General features: G+C 38.4%; 1 protein-coding gene across 6 annotated transcripts in view; it reads right to left on the reverse strand.

Moving 5' to 3' along the window:
* The window catches only part of TAOK3 (TAO kinase 3), a 238,801-nt gene that overhangs the window by 54,495 nt on the left and 162,962 nt on the right, over nucleotides 1–21,344 (reverse strand). For all 6 annotated transcript variants that reach the window (XM_074205939.1, XM_074205941.1, XM_074205938.1 and 3 more), the window contains exon 13: nucleotides 18,097–18,303. In XM_074205939.1, coding sequence (XP_074062040.1) covers nucleotides 18,097–18,303 — 207 coding nt within the window. The remainder of the gene's footprint in view (nucleotides 1–18,096; nucleotides 18,304–21,344) is intronic.

The raw sequence follows: 21,344 nt of genomic DNA on the forward strand, positions 1-21,344 counted from the left end.
AAAGACAAAAAAGAAATAGTCTCTATTTCTGGGGAAAGGACATATACTTAGATAAATAAATACAAAACAAGTAGAAAGACCCTTGTGGCTGGTGGCATTTCAGCAGAAACTTGAAAGGAGTTCGGGACTCCAGGAAGTAGAGATGAGAAGGGAGAGCCTTCTAAGCCCAAGTCTATGGCCAGGCAAGCAGGAGTGAAATAGAATATGTATAGGGAAGACCATGTTGACTAATCTAGTTAGAACATGAAATCAGTCTAGAAGGACGTATTGGAACCAGATTCAGAAGGGCTGATCAGTATTAAATCCTAGAAGCAAGAGGAACCATTGACATTTCTCAAGAAAGGAATTGATGGACATTATCAGAACTGTGTTTTCGGAAGACTATTTTGCTAGATGGATTGGAGAATGGAGGGATTGGAGGTAGGAAGAAGTTATGGTACAATTTTCCAGGTGAGAGTTGATATGGAATCAAATTAGAGTGGTGGTTAGGTGCAGGAAGAGGAGACGTGCCAGAGATGCTGTAGGAATAGAATCTATAAGGTTTGAGAACTGGAATCATGGGGAGGGAGAGAGGGAGGGGAGAGGGAGGGGGAGAGAGAGAGAGAGAGAGAGAGAGAGAGAGAGAGAGAGAGAGAGAGAGAGAGAGAGAGAGAGAGAAGAATCAAGAATAATTCTGAGTCAGAAAATCAGGTGGTCTGAAAGATTCCTTGATGGAAATTGGGAAATTGGGAAGAAGGGTGGATTTCATGAAATTATGCTTCAGACATGTTAACCATGAGATGTTGAAGGAACATCCAAGTGGAGGTAAATGGTTATGAATTAGGGCTCGGCAGAGTGATAAAGAATGGCTAATGTAGAGAACCCATGGAGTCTGGTGTGGGAACACTAGAATCTAGAGAGAAAAGAAAAGAGGGTTCAGCAAAGAAGCCTGCAGATTCAGCATTTTTAGATGAGCCATTTGAAAGTGGGAGAAGTTAATTGACTTGCCCAAAATCAAATGGCAGAAAGAGTTTGCAACTAGATCCTGCTTCCAAATCCAGCAATATTTTTATTAAACTACACCATCTCTTAGTTCACAGATATCATCATAAAAGTAGAATCCTTGGAATTTGGCATTCCAAACCAACACAGAAAGCTTGTCCTTAAGTCGATAAGAAAAAGCTTCCCAAAATGTAGTCCTTCTGCATATTCTTAGATCTAGTCATTTATTGATTTGTCTCCTCTATGAAAATAGATTCCTTATTATCAAGTTAAAAGCCACACTATACACTAGATTTCCATATTTATTCAAGTCAAAGACAATTGAATCTTATCTAGTAAAAAAGTAAATAAACTCTAAATCACATGTCCATGTAGATGGATGATTTCTCTAGTCAATTAATTGTTGTGTGTTTTTTCAGGAAGCATTTCTATTTTAAAAGGCCAGTTTGAAAAAAAAATAAGTTTTAAATACGATGTACTTATTAAGGAATAAATCCAAAAGATATATTTCTTTTCTTTCTGTTAAAACAAAAATCTCTCCCCCTCTTTTTTGTTTTTCTGAAATTATTAAATGTCTGAGGTCACATTTGAACTCAGGTCCTCCCAACTTCAGGACCAGTGCTCTATCCACTGTGCTACCCCACTGCCCCCCCAATTTTCCCTTTTGTAACAATGTTCTTAAGTTTCTAAGATTGGTTCCTCCATGGAACTCAACACCATCTAAAGACTGTAAGAGTGTACATGAGATCACAAAAGGGAGAAAAATCTAATTTAACAGTAAGGAGTCATTTCACTTTTAATTGGTTCTTCCAGTAGTCAGACATTCTTTTAAATACAGGATCTCATTAAATATATGATAGGTGAGGTTCAAAATTGAATTATTTTTAGGAGATTACAGTCTTTTTAATAATCCTGAATGCTTGTTAATTGAATAATCTCTTGGTAATGTTACATGGTTGCAAATTATGAAATACCATAGTGTCTGAAGAATTAAAGTTGAGTGTCAACCAAAGGGCAATGGAGACATTCAGGGTGGGAATGAATAGACTAAAACACACAACCAAAAAATGGTGGTGCAGGAATAACTGAAGAAAATCTGACAGTCAAGTCATATGGCCTGATATGGCAGAATTCTGTTTCATAATCTCTCTGTGACCATAGAAATGTCATTTTACCTCTTCAGGCCTCAGTTTCCTCATCTGTAAAATGAAGGAGTTGTGGCTCATGCCTGTAATACCAGTGGAGGCTGGTTGGATCTCTTGAGCTAAGGAGCTGAATTGATTGAATATCTGGACTAAGTATGGCATGACTACAGAGAACCCCTAGAGTGGGATGTCTATTATAAAGGGGCCCAGATTAGCAACAGAGAAGGTCAAAGTTTTGGTGCCAGTGACCAGTGGAGTCAGGCCAACATGTGATTGCTGCATGTTCAACCTGTGGAACTGGAAAGATTTAGATTCAAGTGTCCCCCATGAGACAGACTTGCTGTATGACTCTAGACAAGTCACTTAACCTATCAATGCTCTAGGCCATTTTCCCATTGCCAAGAAGATGTCAACTTGAATTCCTAGGGAGGTGGCCTCATCCTGAAGCTACTTATACTTATGAATTCACATTCACTCTTGTTGATTGTCTCATTTTAATTTGCAAATATATCCTTCCCCCTTTCCTGTCCACCAGTGAGCATTGATATATGATCATCGTCTCCCACTTTGGCAAAGAAAGGAAGGTGATTACTTCTCATCTTTTCTGTGGGGATTACCATTGTCATAATTACATGGTATCGGTTTCATCAAAGTGGTTGTGGTGGGGAATTTGTTAAATAATTTTTTTCTTTTAAAAACTGGGGAGAAGGAAAGGTGAGAATTAAACATGGTCTGCTGGTATCCATCTTGTCTAAAACCTTTTAATCATTGACAGGGGGTACAGTGGATAGAATTCTGGTTCTGGAGTCAGGAAGACTTGAGCTCAAATTTGCCCTCATATACATAGTAGATGTATGACCCTGGGTAAATCATTTAACCCCATTTGTCTCAGTTTACTCATCTGTAAAATGAGCTGAAGAAGGAAATGGCAAATGACTCCAATATCAAGGAAACTCCAAATAGGGTCATGAAGAATTGGACGTGACTGAACAACAATAAAAATCAATGATTATTAAGAAAAAATAAATCAAAAGATATACAGGATTGAAAAAATTTTGATGGTTCAGGAAGGCCATTCTTCATGTCACCTTCTTTGAAGTAGGGTCCATGAAATGAAAAAAAATCCCTATCTGTTTTGATCAGTTCACGTCAATGTAAATGACCTTCAAGGGTAGAATTCACAACCCATCCATGTCCTGTCATTCAGGATAATTCTTATTTACATTTTCCTACAGATCTTCCCAATGGGTATGTTATCGATTATCCTAGAGAACAGTGGAAGACATGAGCTGCCCATTCTTTCTGGTTATGGTTAATGGTTGGAAGAGACCTTGCAGATCATTGCATTTTACATCTTCATTTTGAAGAATTAGGAAATGGAGAATCTACTTCGGGTAAAAAGTCTAAATCCCTTCCTTCTTTTGAAGGTTCAATGGAATTCTTACTTTGTGGCTAATTATGGACCAATGATAAAGCTCTAAAGAAAAGTCCAGAATCACAATACAGTCAATTTTGAAAGAATGAGGCCCATAAGTCCCATGAATTACAAGAGGAAACATTCAATTAAAGTATTTTACTGTACAGAACATATGTTGTAACCAAATTGGAAGCCAAAATTTGACTTCCTGGTGACTTTAAGATACTAGTCACCAAGTAGAAACAAAATAGTACCTAGAAATACCACGTGCTTCTCAAAAGGTCCTAACAGAATCTTTGTTTACCCATTAAATGCATACTACTCTTTGGTTTTTAACAAAAAGTCAAGGCCCCTCTTGTCAGAAAGTCAGCTTAACGAGACCTTAAAAACTCAAGTAAAGAGTGATGGACCTTAAGGGATATAGAGAAATATATGTAATGTGAGGTCCAACAACTCTATTGTTGCTCCCTAGAGCAGATAAAATATTGGACTTGGAATCAGGAAGAACTGAGTTCAAATCCTACTTGAGATAGAGTTACCCTGATTGTTCAGGGGCTGATCAGGAAAGGAGTCTTAAATGGCATAACCAGTTAGATAGGAAGAGAACCTTGAGAAAGCAATGTATCCAAGAGGGGTTGGCTCAGTTCTTATTTTGATTGTCTTTTCTTTGTCCCACTTCCTAGCTGTGGAACCTTTGGGAACTCACTAGAGGTCTCCCAGTCTCTGTTTTCTGATGGGCACAATGAAGGGGCTGGACTCAGTTACCTGGCTCTGAGGTCCCTTCCAACTGCATATACAAGATACATGCAGAGCGGATCTAGAATAACCTTGGAGGGGGGTCTTGGAAAGGCTTTCTGAGTCCTGAAGGAACTCAGTCCTGAAGGGTTCCAAGAGGCAAATGAGGATGGTTTAGGGGCCAAGCCAATGTAGAGACACAGAGATGGGAGATGGATTTTTGTGAGTGAGAAATGGTAAGTAGGTCAATGTGGCTGGAGGGAAGTGATGATGAAGAAGTCTGGAATGATCAAATGATAATGGAGAGACGAGGTGATACTAAAGAGGGATGAAGAATCTTGACAATTCCTATATTCTATAGAGTTCATTACATTTTTGAACGAGAAACTACTTTAAAATGAAGATCACTAGTCATTACACAAGATTAATTAATAATAACTGAATTGAGTATTCTTTGCCAGCGGCTTAGGAAAAGCATCATCAAGGCGAATTGATGCAAAACAAGTGCACAGGTCATGAAATGAAAGTGTAAAATGGCTGATAGAGAACTTGTAGGCAACAGTGATGTCCACGTAATGGCTTTAAGAGAACTAAAGAAAAACCCCAAATGGGCGGGCCTCCCCAGTGAGAGTGTATGAGAAATATGGTCCAGTTGCACAACATGGGGGGCATGGATGAACTGTTATCTCCATTATGGAAGAGAGCATTAACATTGATGAGCTCATGGTGTTTCTGAGTAACTGACATTTTTTTTTTTTGCCAAACCAGACCCAAAGATTATCTAATGAACCAAATCTAAGAAGAGAAAGAGGGACGTCTAGGTGATGCAGTAGTCAGAAGTACCTGAGTTCAAATCTGGCCTCAGACACTTAATAATGACCTAGCTGTGTGGCCTTAGGCAAGCCACTTAACCCCATTGCCTTGCAAAAACCTAAAATAAACAAACAAATAAATAAATAAATAAATAAATAAGAAGAGAAAGAAGAACCAGGAGAATAGTAATACATGAAGATGTATTCTGTAGGACAGAAGGAACACTACCATGAAGACAAATGCTAGTAACTCTAATGACCAATTTGGGTCCTGGGGAGGATATGAAGAAATATGTTCCTCTCCTTTTGGGTAAAGGATGAGAGGGATCATGAATGAGGAATGTCACATACACTGACAGATGTGGTCACTATACCTATTGTATTTCTTTAACCAGTTTCCATTTTTTACAAAGGTAGGCTCAACATTGAGTAGGTAGGTGGTTGTGGGTATACTCGGAAATGGTTATGATGTAAAAGCAAAAAGCATCAATTAAAAAAAAGAGTCAAAGTATTCCCCATTCAGTAAAAATGATTTTTATTGAAGCAGTGAAATTAAACTAGAACATCTTATCCCCTCAAGAACAATTCCTTTTTACTCTCCATGGAAATGCTAAGAGGTTTTGTCTTATTTGTTTGTTTTTAAAGAAAACATTAAGTTAGGGTCATCAGAGTAGCATAGGTTTAGATTTGGAAAGTAACTATTCTATCTAAAATCCTCACTTTATAGAGAAGGAGCCTGAATGGCCTAGATCTTGTATAGGGTCACACAGGCAGTAAGAGGATTTGAACCTAAATCCTTGGACTCCAGACTCAATTCTTGTTCTAATCACCCCATTAAAGGAGCCAAACAAAAATATCGGTCATTTTTTCAAGTATCTGTTCGAGGAAGTAATGCCCAAGTATTTCCTAAAGAAAGGGTACAGAGATGGGCTTCTCAGGAATACTGAAAGTGATGAAAGGTCAATTCTTTTAATGCAGTATAATATTAGATTATCCAATGAAGGGCACTATAATGTAGATAATTGATTTTTGAATCTGAAAGAATAATGATGAATGATTCACATTTCTGTACTCTGTCAGGGTATTCAAATTGCCTTTCCATAAAAACCTTGTGAAGTGAATCTTAAGATCATAGCAGTACGGGATTAAAGCTGGAAGAGGCCTTGGAGGATATTTAATCCAATCTCCTCGTTTGAAAGATGATAGAACTGAGCACCAGAAAAGTTAAATTACTTGCCTAAGACCACACAGCTAATAAGTTTCTAATACAGGATTTGAACCGGAGGTCTTCCTGACTCCAAGCCCAACAATAACATGAAAATTTGATTGTTATGTCCATTTGTTTTAGGTTCAAAATCATTATTTGCTCAGGCTAATGTTGACATTTCATGTGCATTCTCTATATACATAATGGTTTGATAATAGTAGGTCAAGAGTGTAGAATCATGCTAGCAAAGATACAACTACATGGGCTGAAAGTTTATCATTTGAATAAGCCCCAGTGACTAGAAAGTTCTACCAGGATTTACTTTATGGCATAATCCTATCTCTTGATAAGAATAGTAGCATCTTAAGGTTGGTCTAAAGGACCAGAAGTTCTTGAGTTCTGGAGATTGAAGGAGTTCCAGCTCAATCACCATGCTTCCAAGATATGGTCTGGGAAAGACCTTTGACAGGAGACAGGGGCTGAAGGGGAAGGGAAATTTAAAATCTGGATGCCAAAAGGATTTTTTAAAAAACTGAATTGACTTAACATTTTGTGGATATGACTTTGTGAAAGTAAAAGAATCCTGCTAAATTGGGGGCAACACAAATTCTTTGGTAGTAGATGGTGTCTCAAAAGTACATTGGTTGCCCATATAATATAGACTCTTTCCCACTTTAGGGCTGGGAGAATAAGGTGAGACACCCCAATGAAGAAAAATTCTCTATTTTATTCTAAAATTCTGATGGATTTCTGAAGTGAAATGGTTGATCCATCTGCCTCACATGTGAAAAGTCCTGGCTTCAACTCTAAATGGGGACTTGTTTCTGGAAAAGTCATGTGAGGGAGGATGATAGCTATGGAAAATGGCCATGTGTAGAGTGAGGACCTCAGTTCAAATCCAGTCTTTGATGCTTACTACCACTGTGATGTACAGTAAATAAGTCAATTAGTTTCCCTGGGCCTTAGTTTCCTCATCTGTAAAATGAGATAGTTACTAAAAGCCCTTCCAACTCTAAGTCTTTGATCCTCTGGCTTCATTGGAGTAGGCAAATCTCTCTATGGAAACTCCATCCACCCTGCCCACATTGAATAGGATTTTCTGGCAGGTGTGTGGAAGACAGGTTGGAGGAAGAAGACACTGGAAGCTCAAAGCTCAATTAAGAGGCAATTGTAGTAGTCTAGATGAAAGATGATGAAGTCTTGCTCTTAGGAGTTGGCCTTGTTAGTGATGGCAAAGGGATGGAAGCAAGAGGTGCTGGGCAGGGAGGGAAACTTTAGAGGAATTGGTTGGATATAGTGGATGAGAGACAAGGAAAGGAAGAGTAGACTATGACACCATGACTAGAAACCTGGGTAAAGAAAAAGATGAGGGTGACCTTAGCAGAAAGAGAATAAAAAAAACAGGAGAAGGGAATTTATGTAGGGAAGATAATGAATTAGATTGTGGACATACTGAGACTGAGATACCTATGAAGTTATCTAGGAGCAAATGCTAATAAGAATTTGATGGCATGGGATTGGAGTAGAGAGGAGATAATGAGTTTGATGTACAGATCACAGAATCACAGAATTGGACGTTGAAGGGACTTACGGACATTCATTCAACCCCATCATTTTGTAAAAGAGAAACCTGAAGCATAAAGAGATAGAGTGTCTCACCCAAGACCATATTGATAATAAAGGGGAGAAATGAGATTTGAATCAGGTCTTGAGTTCAAAACTAGAAACTTTGAATTACTGTCTTCTCTGTGCATCTGCACTGTGACCTTCAGCCCCTGAGTTTTACACATGATGTCTTCCAACTCTCCAAGAACTGGTCATTGAATCCATGGATGATAATGAGATTTTTCCAAGAATATATACAGTGGGAGAAAGTAAGAGTACGATAAGAAATCTTTGGGGATCCTCTTGGTTCGGGGGGATGTTGATCCAGCAAAGGAGTCTGGGATAGAAAAGTCAGATAGGTAGGAAGAGAAAACAGTATATTCAGGAAAGGTTGATTCTTACCAATTAGATGAGTTTTGGAATGGGAAGGAAGGTTAAAAATGGCCAATAGAGAATCAATATTAAAGATAGGTATTTCTTGATGAAAGTCACTGGATCCAGATGAAACTACCTATTAAGGTACAGAAAAGATTGGAATCTTGAGTCATATTTGAGATGGCAGAGCATGATGAAAGGATTGCTGAAGGTCAAACATTCTGATTTTAAAAGAAAGGAAAGAAAATAGAGTCTATAAACTACTGGCCAGCAAATTTGACTATTGAAATTTTGAAGAGTTTTGCCACCTGAGGATAAGAGGAACAAGATTAATCCTTCTTCCACAAAAGGTGGTAAGTAGTAGAGTGGGAATTCTGATCTAGCTGACTCCTGAGTCCAGAATGTGAGGTATTCCAGCTCTCTCCAAGGTATCCCAGCTGGTTACAAACAGCTAGGTCATGACAGAAGCAGTTCATTTCCTTTTTTTGATCAAACTGCTGAATGGGTAGGTCAAGGGGATAGCGCTATAGTTTCCCTGGATTAAAACTGAGTATTTGACAAATCTTGTCAAAAGAGGGTTTGTTGAAGGTTCAGTTAAGTCATTTTTTTAGGTTTTTTTTTTTTGCAAGGCAAATAGGGTTAAGTGGCTTGCCCAAGGCCACACAGCTAGGTAATTATTAAGTGTCTGAGACAGGATTTGAACCCAGGTACTCCTGACTCCAAGGCTGGTGCTTTATCCACTACGCCACCTAGCCACCCCAGTTAAGTCATTTCATAATTGATTTGCAGGCCAGATTCAAAGAATTGCTATTGATCTAATGGTTCTGTATCAGTTTTGAGGGAGGTCTTCAATGGGGTGCTCCAGGCTGGTCTTCTACTGTTCTCACATTTTCATAGATGATTTGGATAAAAGCACAGATGATATGCTTATCAGAACTAAAGATGGTGAAGCTAGGAGGGAGAGCTAACACACTGGATGAAATTCAGAATCCAAAAAGGTGTAAATAGATTGGAACACTGGAGAAAATCTAATATGATGAAACTGCATATGGCTAAATATAAAGTCTTACCTTAAGATTCAAAAAATCAATTTCAAATGTATAAGCTGAAGGAAGCATACCCAGGAACTATGACTAAAAACAATTGAATGTTTTGGTCAAATGCAAGTGAAATATGAGTTCAAAGTGTGTATTTGGAGTCCTCAACAACTCGTGTGATCTTAGGCTACATTAATAGCGGGATTAATCCAGGAATAGGGAGAGAATGTCTACTCTTTTCTGTCCAAGACAGACCACATCTGGGGTACTATGTTCAGTTTTGAGTATCATGATTTAAGAAGGACATAAATCAGATGGAGGGCATCCAGAGGGGGGTAAACTGCATGATCAGAGGCCTTGAATTCATGCCACATAAAGACCAATTTACAAAAAAATGACAAATTTAGCTATTTAGCTTGGAGAAGAACAGACACAGATGTGGTGAGGATTGAGTATAATAGCTAATCTCAAGTATTTGAAGGGTTGATTTGTGGAAGAAGGATTAATCTTGTTTCTCTTATCCTCAGGTGACAAAACCAGAATTGGGCTGAAGTTGCAAAGTGCAACATTTATGCTCTATATCAGGGTCAAAGAAACGAACAGAAAAATCCAACCAACAGCAACCTACAGGCTAGTGTGTGCTAATGGAACAATTAGGTAAAACAAAAAGACACCAGGTCCCTTAAAATATGCAATGTTAATAGAGTTGTGAGATAACCCTGGGTTCTCTTAGGATATGCTATCAGAAGGGATTTTAAAAGGAGCTCTAATGACATAAATATTGCTAAAATTCATATAGCAAATTGAGATTTGCAAAATGTCTTGTTTACATCCCCATAGCAATTTTAGGAGGCAGGTAATCCCTTTTTGCAACTGAGAAAACTGAGGATAATAGAGATTAAGGAGCTTGTCTAGGGTCAGACACTCATTAAGAGTCTGAGGACGAATCTTAACTCAAGCCTTGGTCCCAAGTTTAGGATTCTATCCACCATGCTTACCTATCTACTTCAAAAAACAAACACACATAAAATGAAGGTCAGAGAAGAGAAAGTACTGGAACTTGGAGTGGGTTGGTCAGTGATAACTGAAATCAGAATTAAAAAACTGAGCTGCTCCCTTTTTCATTTGGCTTCTGTTTTCTCTGGCTATAGGAGAGATATTTGAAATGGAAAGCACAGAACAAAAAGGCTCAACAGGAAGTTGATACCCAGATTAAGTAAGGTGAAGGTAAGAGAGCACTAGCTGCCCTGGAGGAATTTCAAGCACCTGGGGCAGGGGAACCACATTTCCTAGTAGTGAATAAACTGGTGAAAGTGGATGCTGAGTCATTATCATTTCTGTTTGAAAGGTACCGCTGGGATACCTTGGAGAGAGCTGGCATACCTGGCATACTGGACTCAAGAGTCAGTAAGATTAGAATTCCTGCTCTGCCACTTACCACCTATGTAGCCCTGGGCAAGTCTCCACCTCTCTGGGCCTCAGTTATTTTTAAGTTTATTTAAAAGTTTACCATCTATGCAGTCATTGATCAGTTAAAAAATGAGGGCATTGACCTAGAAGATCTTTTAAGGTTCCTTCCAGATCTCTATTGTTGATCCTCTGTTTGGGGATGGGTAAGTGTTGAGGAAAGAGAATGGAGCTTGTAAGCAATAGGCAAATGACCTTGATTTTGATTCCTGGCAAAATTCTAGAATATATTTATTAGCTATTAAATGAACATTTAAACAGGATTTAGTGTTGATAAAGGATCAGCATGGTTTCATCCAGAACAGGTCATGCCAGACCAACTTTATTTCCTCAGTATTCAGGGTTACTAAAGTGGTATTTCTGGGGAATGTGGTCAGTCAAGTTTACCTGGATTGATTGATTTAATTTTTTAGAAGTTTTATTGTGCATTTGTTTTAATACCACAGACAGTACTTTTTCTCATTTTTCTCATTTGATGTCCCCTCTGAATCTTTTCTTGTAATGAAGAGAACCATCTAAGCAAAATCAATTGATTCAGTCACCTAATCAGAGAACATAAACTACATTCTGAATCCATAGTCTCCCACCATTTTACTGACAAAAGAAAGCTCTCAAGGACCAAGATTGAGCATTACAATTCATTAAAATTCAATTGCCAATTAGGGCTGTTTTAATTGATGATACTATACTCATCCAGGAAGTCATTCTTCTATTTGGTTACTTATATTTTTAGCAAAGCAATTTGATAATTCTCATTCTTTTTTTTTTTTTTTGGTGAAAAATAGGGAGAGATGTGGGGCAGGGGACAATATAAATAGATTTAGAATTGACCGAGGAACTGGATCCAAATAGAAGTTATTTATGGTTCCATGGAAACATGGTAAAAGGTCTCCGGTGGAGTGCCTCAGGGTTCTGAGTTGGCCATGTATTCCTTAACATTAAAAATATCATACATGGTCAACATTCAAATTTTCAGACAATGCTCAAATGTTTTTAGAGAACTAACGTATTGAATGACAAAGTCGGGATCCAGAAGGATATCGGCAAGCTTGAATAATGGGCTGAATATGAAAAGATAAAATTCTATAGAGATAAAGGTAAAATCTTACATTTGAGTTCACCACAATCTTTGCAAATATAAGGGGGGAAGAGGCATGCCTGGAGACAACTCATCTGAAAAATATCATGGGAAGGGTCTGGTGGGTCATAAGCTCAATGTAATCAAACAGTGAGATATGGCAATGATTATTCTGCATTGTTTAGTGAGGTGATATTGCTACCAATCTTATGCCATACTTGTCCAAAAAAGCTTGGGCAGCATTAAGAGGGGCAGAGCTTCTAGGGACAGGAAAAGATAGTCTTATTGTATTCTGTCCTGGTTAAACCATATCCAGAACACGGTGCTTGGGTTTTAAGAAATGCATGAACCATAAACTATCCACATAGGGGCAATCAGGACCATGAGTTCATATTCCATTTAGATCAGTTAAAGGAAATGGGGATGTTTGGTCAGAGGAATGTCCCTCCAACAAGATGTCACTTTGTATAGCATGATGGTTACTCACTTCGTTTTTTTCTATGGGGATTGCTAAACTCATTCTTTTGAGTAGGGATGACCTGTAGGATTCTCCAGCTTGAAGGAATCAGTAGAACAGATAGAAAACATTATTATCTAAAGGGAATAAATCTCTCTTCCAGCTCTACTCTAATATCTTACATGGTAGTAGAGAAGACCATTATTCATTTTGTTCTTCATTAGACTACGATGTCTCTGAGGGCATGGATCATCTTTTTGCCATTCTTTGTAGCATCAAGCCTTGGCATAATGTCTGGTACATAATAGGCAATTAATAAATATTTGTGGATAATAGAAAGATTGCTGAATACAATTTATTCTGTAGCTGTAACTATCTAGGAATCTTATAACATTTTAATATATGTATAAGAACATCTTATTGGTACTGTACATTTTCATCATGATATGGTTTATTATAGAAAATAGGCTGTGAAAACCTGTTTGTTCCCCTTACCATCTTTTCCTCAAGGACACTTTCGATGCATGTACAAATCATTCTCATATTTCATATGATGAGAAAATAGGTATATGGGTTGATAATCAATTCCTTCTTTACTTATTTTTGTATGTGAGAACACCATTGATGATTTTTAGATTAACCTTGAAAATTGTTCTCTGGATGTCTTCAAGACCATATCACTTCTAGCAGATTTCTTAGTAGTGTACTAGCATGATTCAGATATATACATGGGCAACATCTTGTTTGGGAGTCTTTATGATGGTGTCTGCTACAGAATTAATTTTTTCTTAAATCAACAAAAAATAAAACTTGTGTTACTTTTGGCCAGGACATCACTCTGCTTGGCTAGAAGATAAAACGTTTCCTGGTTGACAGTTTCTGGCTCTATTGTCTTCCTCATTTTGGCAAGAAACTTTTAAAATAAATTATGATCATCAAAGTCACTATCTTTATTTTTAACCGCTTAACATTTTCCCCTTCTTTTCTTCTTTCTAAACTTCCTTGGCAATCTCATCATTTCCACTGGGTTTAACTATTTTCTCTATGCAGGTGACTCCCAGACTATATTTTTATCTTAAACTCATTTTTTCAATGCGCCAATCTATAGGCACCTCAAAATTAACATGTCTAAAACAAAACTCATTATCTTTCCTTTAAACTCACCCAGATTTCCCTTTTTTATATATCTAGGAGAGCAATAGTATCTTCTAGGTCATCCAGTCTTGCCACCTTGGAACCAACCTCAGTTCTCCATTCATCCCACTCAGCTGCTAAGCCTTGACTCTACCACCACAAAAGATCTCACATCAGTCTCCTTCCCTCCATTCATAAGGGCCACTACCCTAATTCAGGTTCATATCACACCTTGACTAGATTATTGTAGTAGCATCCTGACTGGTATCCCTGATTTTCCAAGAGAAAGTATTCTTCCAAATTACAACCAGACTTAAGTAAGAATACATTGTTTACCATGAGAACCATTTCATTTTTTTCAAGCACTCGATAATTGTTTGTTGAGTGATTGATTTATAGACAATATTTCATTTACTCGATTGGGTTGGAGCTGTGGTAATTGTACACTGTCTCTTCACTTTCATTCTTTTAATTTTGACTTTTGCTCTAACTTGTTAAAGATATGACAGTTGATTCAGAAATAACTTCCTTTTCAGGAACTAGTCATTTCCTGTTTGTTAAGCTATAACACGTTTTTTAAACATGTGGTTCAGTTTGCTAAGATATGGTCAATTTCATCTTTTTGTTTTTTAAAAAAAATCACATGGTTCAGTTTGTAAAAATATGGACAATTTCATTTAAAAATCAGGTAGTTCAATTTGTTAAAATATGGGCAACTTCATTTAAAAACATGTAGTTCAGTTTAAGATACGGTCAATTTCATTATATACATATATATATATATATATTTTAATGTCACTTTGTTCATCTTTGTGAAGGGATAGCTGATTTAATTTTTTTATCTCTACTTTTTTTTCCAATTTTCAAAATATTTTTATTTAAAATTTTGAGTTCCAAATTCTATCCTTTCCTCCCCTCCCCTCTCCCTGAGATGATAAGCAATCAGATATAGGTTAGACATATGCAATTATGTAAAACATTTCCATATTAATCATTTTGTACAAGAAGATTCAAATAAAAGAAAAAATGAAAGAAAGTGAAAGAAAGCATGCTTCAGTCTATATTCAATCAATATCATTTTTTTCTCTGGAGGCAGATAGTATGCTTCATCAAAATCCTTTGGGATTCTCTTGGATCATTATATTGTTGAGAATAGCTAGCTCATTCACAGCTCTTCATTGAACAATACTGTTGTTACTGTGTACAACGTTCTCCTGGTTCTATTCATTTTACTATGCATCACTTCATGTAAATCTTTCCAGGTTTTTCTGTTAGCATTCTGCTTCTCATTTTTTATATCACAATAAAATTCCATTACAATCATATACCACAGCTTGTTTAGACATCTTCTAATCATTGGGCATTCCTTTGATTTTCAATTTTTAGCCACCACAAAAAGCATTGCTAAAAATAATTTTGTACAAATAGGTCCTTTCATTTTTAAAATCATGTAGGTCAATTTCACTTTTTTTTTTTAGGTTTTCATAAGGCAAACAGGGTCAAGTGGCTTGCCCAAGGCCACACAAGCTAGGTAATTATTAAGTGTCTGAGACCAGATTTGAACCCAGGTACTCCTGACTCCAGGGCCTGTGCTTTATCCACTATGCTACCTAGCTGCCCCAATTTCACTTTTTTTTTTAAAGAGATTCAGTAAATACTATGGTTCTCTTCTTAAAGAAAGATTAGAGAAGGGAGGGAGGGAGGGAGGGAGGGAGGGAGGGAGGGAGGGAGAGAGAGAGAGAGAGAGAGAGAGAGAGAGAGAGAATGTCCTTTGGACTACAAAGGACAAAACAAAACTGGCTAATAGGGAGCTAATAGGTTAAGTAAAGGGGGATTAAGAAATTGCATAGCTGTCCTTGATGAGTTTAAGTCACCTGCTCCACATCCACTGATGGATACTGAAAGAACTGATAGAGGTGAGAACTTAGCCACGATTGTTATTCTCTGAAAGATGGTGGAAAGGAGAGACTACAAGGTTGGGGAAAAGTAAATGCCCAATTAAAAAAAAAAGAGGGGAAAGAGAATGGAGATTCCATGCTGAGTCCTGTGTTTGGTTTTGATTCTTGGCAAAATGCTAGAAAGTAGTTTTGAAGGAAATACTTCAAAAAGTCAATAAAGTTTCATCAAAGTCATGGGAGACCAATCTTGGTAAGTATTTATTTTTTGATAGTGTTAATAAAGTATTGGCTCAGGGAAATTCTGTATGTAATTTGTCTAGATTTTATTTTTATTTCTTTTTATGTATCATTGACTTAAAAATGTCACAGCATTTTCCTGCTAAACCTGTTCCCTGTTGACGTCTTCTTTGCAACAAAGGAAAAAAAAGAAAGAAGCAAAACTGGCCAATGAAGCAGTCATATTTCAGAGTATTAGCAACATTCCATGCCAACATGAACTGTCTCTCTCCTGAAAGGGAGAAGTATGATTCACCAACAAAGACCAAGATCAGTCATTGCAGTTGATGAGAATTTAGCTAATTTAGTCTTGATTCTCTGTCCATCACTGTGGATCACTTCATACAAGTCTTCCCAAGTTTCTTTGAATTCCTGATATTCATGGTTTCTTAGAGTGTATTTTTATATGTTGCAATCTGTTCAGCCATTCTTCAGTCATTTGGGCATCCACTTTGTTTTTTGATATCACCAGTGTGCCTATCATGATTTTGGTGTCCATATTTCTTAGATTTGGCAAAAGAAAGGTTTTCTCCCCCCGTTCAGTCTATCATGCTTTTCTTGTGGAATAGATGGAGAGACATATAAAGACTTTCCGGATTGCCTCTCTCTTTTTGTACTTACCTTTTGGTAGATCCAGTGTTTACTTATATACCTGGATGTTCCCCAATGGAATAAAACCTCCTTGAGGACAGGAGCTATATCGACTTTGTTTTTGTACCACCGGTGTCTGATATATAGGAGGCACTTAATAAATGTCTATTTTAATTGAATTTCAGCAAATAATACTATAATTCAATATTCAGAAATGAATGAATAACCAAAAAATAGAATATTGACTAATGGTTTGATATCAATTTGGAAAGAAATCTCCACTGGAGGGTGCTAGGGATCAGGATAATTGAGTCAGGATGTGAGATATGGCTCTTGATGGGTCATATTTAGTTAAGATGGCATTTAAGAGGGTTCAAAATCTGGTCTTAATAGGTAGAACAATGTAAGTACTAGAGGTCTAGCCTTGAAGTCGGGCAGGTCTAGATTCTAATACCCACTAGTCACTTCAGTTCTCAGTGCCCCAGTCAATTCTTTAAAATTAAATTTATAAATGTTATTAATTAGCAGTGATAGAACAAATTCCTCCCTTCTCCACCACCCTCCTCCCACCAAGAGAGAGTTTTACTCTTGAGTTATAAAAATCAATGTCAGAGATACAAAATTGCAGGAAGTATGGCTACATAATAGTTTGAAAAGACCATCAATGGGTCAACAAATGTTATATAGAAGCCAAATAGACTAATTTAATCTCAGGTGGTGTTGGTGGATGCCTTACGTTTCCAGGACTAGCTGAAGTGGTTAGTGTCCACAGGTTCTCTCCCTTACTCAGCTCCCACCAGATGAAATGTTCAATTCTGGGGGGGGATCTTATTTTAGTAAGGGCACTTAATGTCTGGTCTGGGATACTGGAGAGTGTCCAGAGCAGAGTAACCTGAATGGTGGGGGTTCTTGATTTCATATGAGAATTGATCTATTGATGACACTGGGGATGTTTTTTTAAAAAAATTATTTATTTAAGGCAATGCGGTTGAGTGACTTGCCCAAGGTCACACAGCTAGGCAAGTAAATAAGTGTCTGAGACCAGATTTGAACTCAGGTCCTCCTGACTCCAGGGCCAGTGCTCTATCCACTGTGTCACCTAGCTGCCCCCTTTTAAAGGATAATATATTTTTAAAAATTTAATTTATTTAAGACAATGAAGTTAAGTGACTTGCCCAAGGTCACACAGCTAGGCAATTATTAAGTGTCTGAGGCTGGATTTGAATTCAGGTATCCTGACTCCAGGGCAGGTACTCTATCTACTGAGCCACCTAGCTGCCCCAACACTGGGGATGTTAGGCTGGTGGAGGAAAAGCTGGGATTGGGAGTAAGGGGATCATAAGGAGGATCTTTAAGTGTCTGAAGGTCTGTTCTATGGAAGGGGAATTAAACAAGTTGTGGAACGCCAGAGAGAGGAGTCAGAAAATAGGCGGAAATAGATTTGCTGAAGAAAATCTCTCAGTCATTCCAATATCAAGCTACTTATCCTCTACTTTTTTATTTTAATCTTTTCCCTGGGGAATCTATCAACTTGTTGGTCTTTAGACATGGATTGTTTTTGTTCTGGAAGAGTGGAAGGCCTACAATAATAGAGCAAAGTTTCAGGCAAGGATTCCCAGCCAGTTGGGTAGGATTGTAAAGAGGGAGGCCAATAATTAAGAGGCATTGAATGAAGCGGGTGTAGATGATGGGGAAGTCTTCATAGGAAGAGCTAGTGCCACCCATTGTCATCCAGCCTAGGGAAGTTGAGCAGATGCCACCACTTACTTTGACTTCAAGTGTACTGTTGAGGACACTCAAGCTGCGATGCTTGAGGCTTGAGTCAGCCCCTCCTGAGACAAGTTCTGGAGGGACCCAGGGAGCACCCCTCCCCCAACCTACCTTCTTGAGCACAAGAGAGGAAGCAGAATTGACGGTGCCTTCGTCGTCGTGCAACGTGCCCAGGTCCGGGCTACTCTCCTCTAGGACTTCCTGCATACTGTTTACACTGCTGCTCTGACTGCCCGTGCTGACGGACATGCTGGGAATGGAGTGGTTGCTGTCCAGGCTGTCCATATTTATGCTCAGGCTCGTTCCATGTTCACTGTCCTATAAAAATGGGGCATCGGGGTTAAAAGAAAAAAAAAAAGAAGGCTAGAGAGAAAAGTGACAATCCATTGACTGAGCTATTAAAGCCCCTCAGTTTTGCAGCACAAGTGGATTTTCTACCAAATCTGCAAAGATAAAACTTTTTATGTAGTGGCCTCACTGCCTTGCCATCTCCAGGCATCTCAGATCCACTTGTCTGGCTTCCCCAGAGGCTGCTCTGGACATGGGTCGTAAGGTTCGAAGGGCAGCCAGCCAAGGGCTTTCCCCTTCAAGAGACAAGCAAAGCAAATGATGTCAGGCCTGTAAAAGGAAACCTATAGGGTCTACCAAAATGATCTGCCAGGAGGTTTGTAATGAGGCCTACGGATCCTTTGGGACCCCTGAAAGTGTCCGAAGAACTGTCCAGGGACTGGGCAATGATAATAACTGACCAAAACAGCTATTACTTCTCTATAGTGATATAAGGTTTACAGAAAGCTTTATAAATATCATTTCATTTGATCCTCACAATAACCAGGGAAAGGAGATGCTAATATTAACTATATTTACATTTGATGAAACTGAGGCAGACAGCATTTAAGTGACATGCCCAGGGTCACACAATGAGTATGTGTCTGAGACTGGAATTGAACTCAGGTTCTTCTGACTCCAGGTCTAGAGACCCATCTAATGTATCACCCAGCATTCTTAAAGCTACAAGCAATGCCTCAAGGAAAGGAAGACTTTAAACAGAGGGAAAGGAAGTAGAAAAACTCTGGGCCTGGGGTAAGCCTAGAACTTCTGTGAGAAATATTGGCTGACTTCAATAATGAAAAATTAATTTCTAATATTACTAACACAAGTGTACATTAGGATGAGGCTCTAAGGTTTAATGAAGTCTTGTCTTTCTGTACCACAGCCAATGCTATCAGCTCCATTTCACAGATGTAGAAACTGAGGCACAGAGAAGTAATGTGATTTTCCCAAGGGCTAGTATCTGAACCAAAACTTGATTACATGTTCATTGGTCTTATACATACCAAAAAAATCTTCTTGAAGATTTATGTTTGTATATTTAGTATCAGAACATAAAATATATGTTTCATCTACCATTCTGTCTAATTGTCCATTTCTTTGTCTGTCTGGTCTATCTGTTTATCAATCAATCAGTTGATTGTGTATCTCACTACCTGTCTATCACATCTATCTGTCTGTTTTTATCATCTTTTATATATCATATATCTCACTATATCTTGCCTATTTATCTGTTTTGTCTTTTTATGTATCTATCTACCCACCCACCTACCTATTTATGTATCTATCTCTCATCTATCTTTTCTTAGTCTATCTCTCATATGTTTAATTGTTTTGTCTATCATCTACATAGTATCATTTATCTCTCTATAATCAATCTTTCTGTTTTTTTCTTTCAATCATCTATTTGTTTTATCCATCAGTCCATCTATCATCCATCCATCCATCCATCCATCCATCCATCCATCCATCCATCCATCCATCCATCCATCCACTCACATTTTGCACTGGTTAAATTGGCCTTCCTGATGTATCTTAGACCCACTGTCACATCTTTTCCATGTCTTTGCCCACACTGTCCCCCATGTCTGGTCTGTGCTCCCTCCAGCTCTTTGCTGCTTAGGCTCCATCATTTCCATCAAAGTCAAGCTCAAACACTGTCTCCTATCAGAAGGAGCCTTTCCCACCTCCTCAGCTGTGGGGGTCTCCCTTTCTCTTTAAATTATATTGAGTTTCTTTTGTATTTACTTCTCCTTGCATTTGCTTCCTCCTCTGATGGAAGTTGGCTCCCTGCAGGCAGGAATATTTTCCCTCTTTGTACCTGTGTCCCCTGGGTAAGCAGATTCGAAGCTCTTCATTAATGCTGACTGATTGATTGCCTGCTTTGTGTAAGATGCTGTGGGAGCCACTAAAAATAAAAAAGAGAGTCACTCCCTACTTAGAATGTGTAGGAGCAAGGTGGCATGTAAGCAAACAAGTGGACTATGCATTTATATTCTGAGAGATAAGAGATGGAGGAGGGAAGACTTTCAGTTGGGAGGGTGAAGGATAGGATCACCAAGGGTCTGACTGCTGAGTTATACTTCAAGGATTGGTTTCCAAGCAAGGCCAAGGAGAGGGAATAATCCAGGTGACCCAGGAGAGTGAATTTAGGATCGATGGCTTGAGAATGAGTGGAAGAGAGGGGAGTAACCAAAAGTATCAGGAAATAAGGCCAACAAAATTAGCTGTGGCCAGTCCATGGAGGACCTTGAATGCCAGAATGAAGACTCTGGGCTTTTCTGGGAGGCATTGGGGAAACAGTGGTTCTTTAAATAGAGGTGTCACATGATGAGACATTCATTAAAAAGATCAGGCTTGGGACGTCTGGGTGGTGCAGTAGATAGAGCACCAGCCCTGGATTCAGGGAGACCCAAGCTCAAATCCAGCCTCTGACACCTAATAATTACCTAGCTGTGTGACCTGGGGCTAGTCATTTAACCCCATTGCCTTGCAAAACAGACAAACAAACAAAAAGGTCACGCTTGTAGAGACAGCTAGTGGAGTGAGTGATGGGTTTGTAGTCAGGAAGACCTGAGTACAAATTGCATGACCCAGGGCAATTCTCTTAACCTCTCTGGGCCTCAGGTTCCTCATCTTTAAAAGGAGGATAATAATGATAGCAACTGCCTCACAGGGCTGTTACAAGGACCAAATTAAATAAAATACTTTGTAAACCTAAAAGCATCATACAACTGGTGCATAGAGTGGGTTCAAATGGGGAAAGTTTAGAGGCAGGGAAGCCAGGTAGGTGGCCATTCAGCATAAGAGTTCAGGTAAATTAAAGTTCAGTGGATTAAGGTGACAGAAGAAGACACATAAAGGGAAGGACAGATACAAGTGGATTGAACTGGGCGTGGTAACTGGTTGGATATGGGAGGAGTCAAAGATGGATCCCAAATTTCAAATACCTTGAGGGAGTAGAAAATTAAAGGAAGAAATGTGTGTGTGTTTATATGACTGCATTTGTGTGTGTATGTGTGTGTGTG

This window comes from Macrotis lagotis, chromosome X (assembly GCF_037893015.1).
Source record: "Macrotis lagotis isolate mMagLag1 chromosome X, bilby.v1.9.chrom.fasta, whole genome shotgun sequence".
Classification (NCBI taxonomy): Eukaryota; Metazoa; Chordata; class Mammalia; order Peramelemorphia; family Peramelidae; genus Macrotis; species Macrotis lagotis.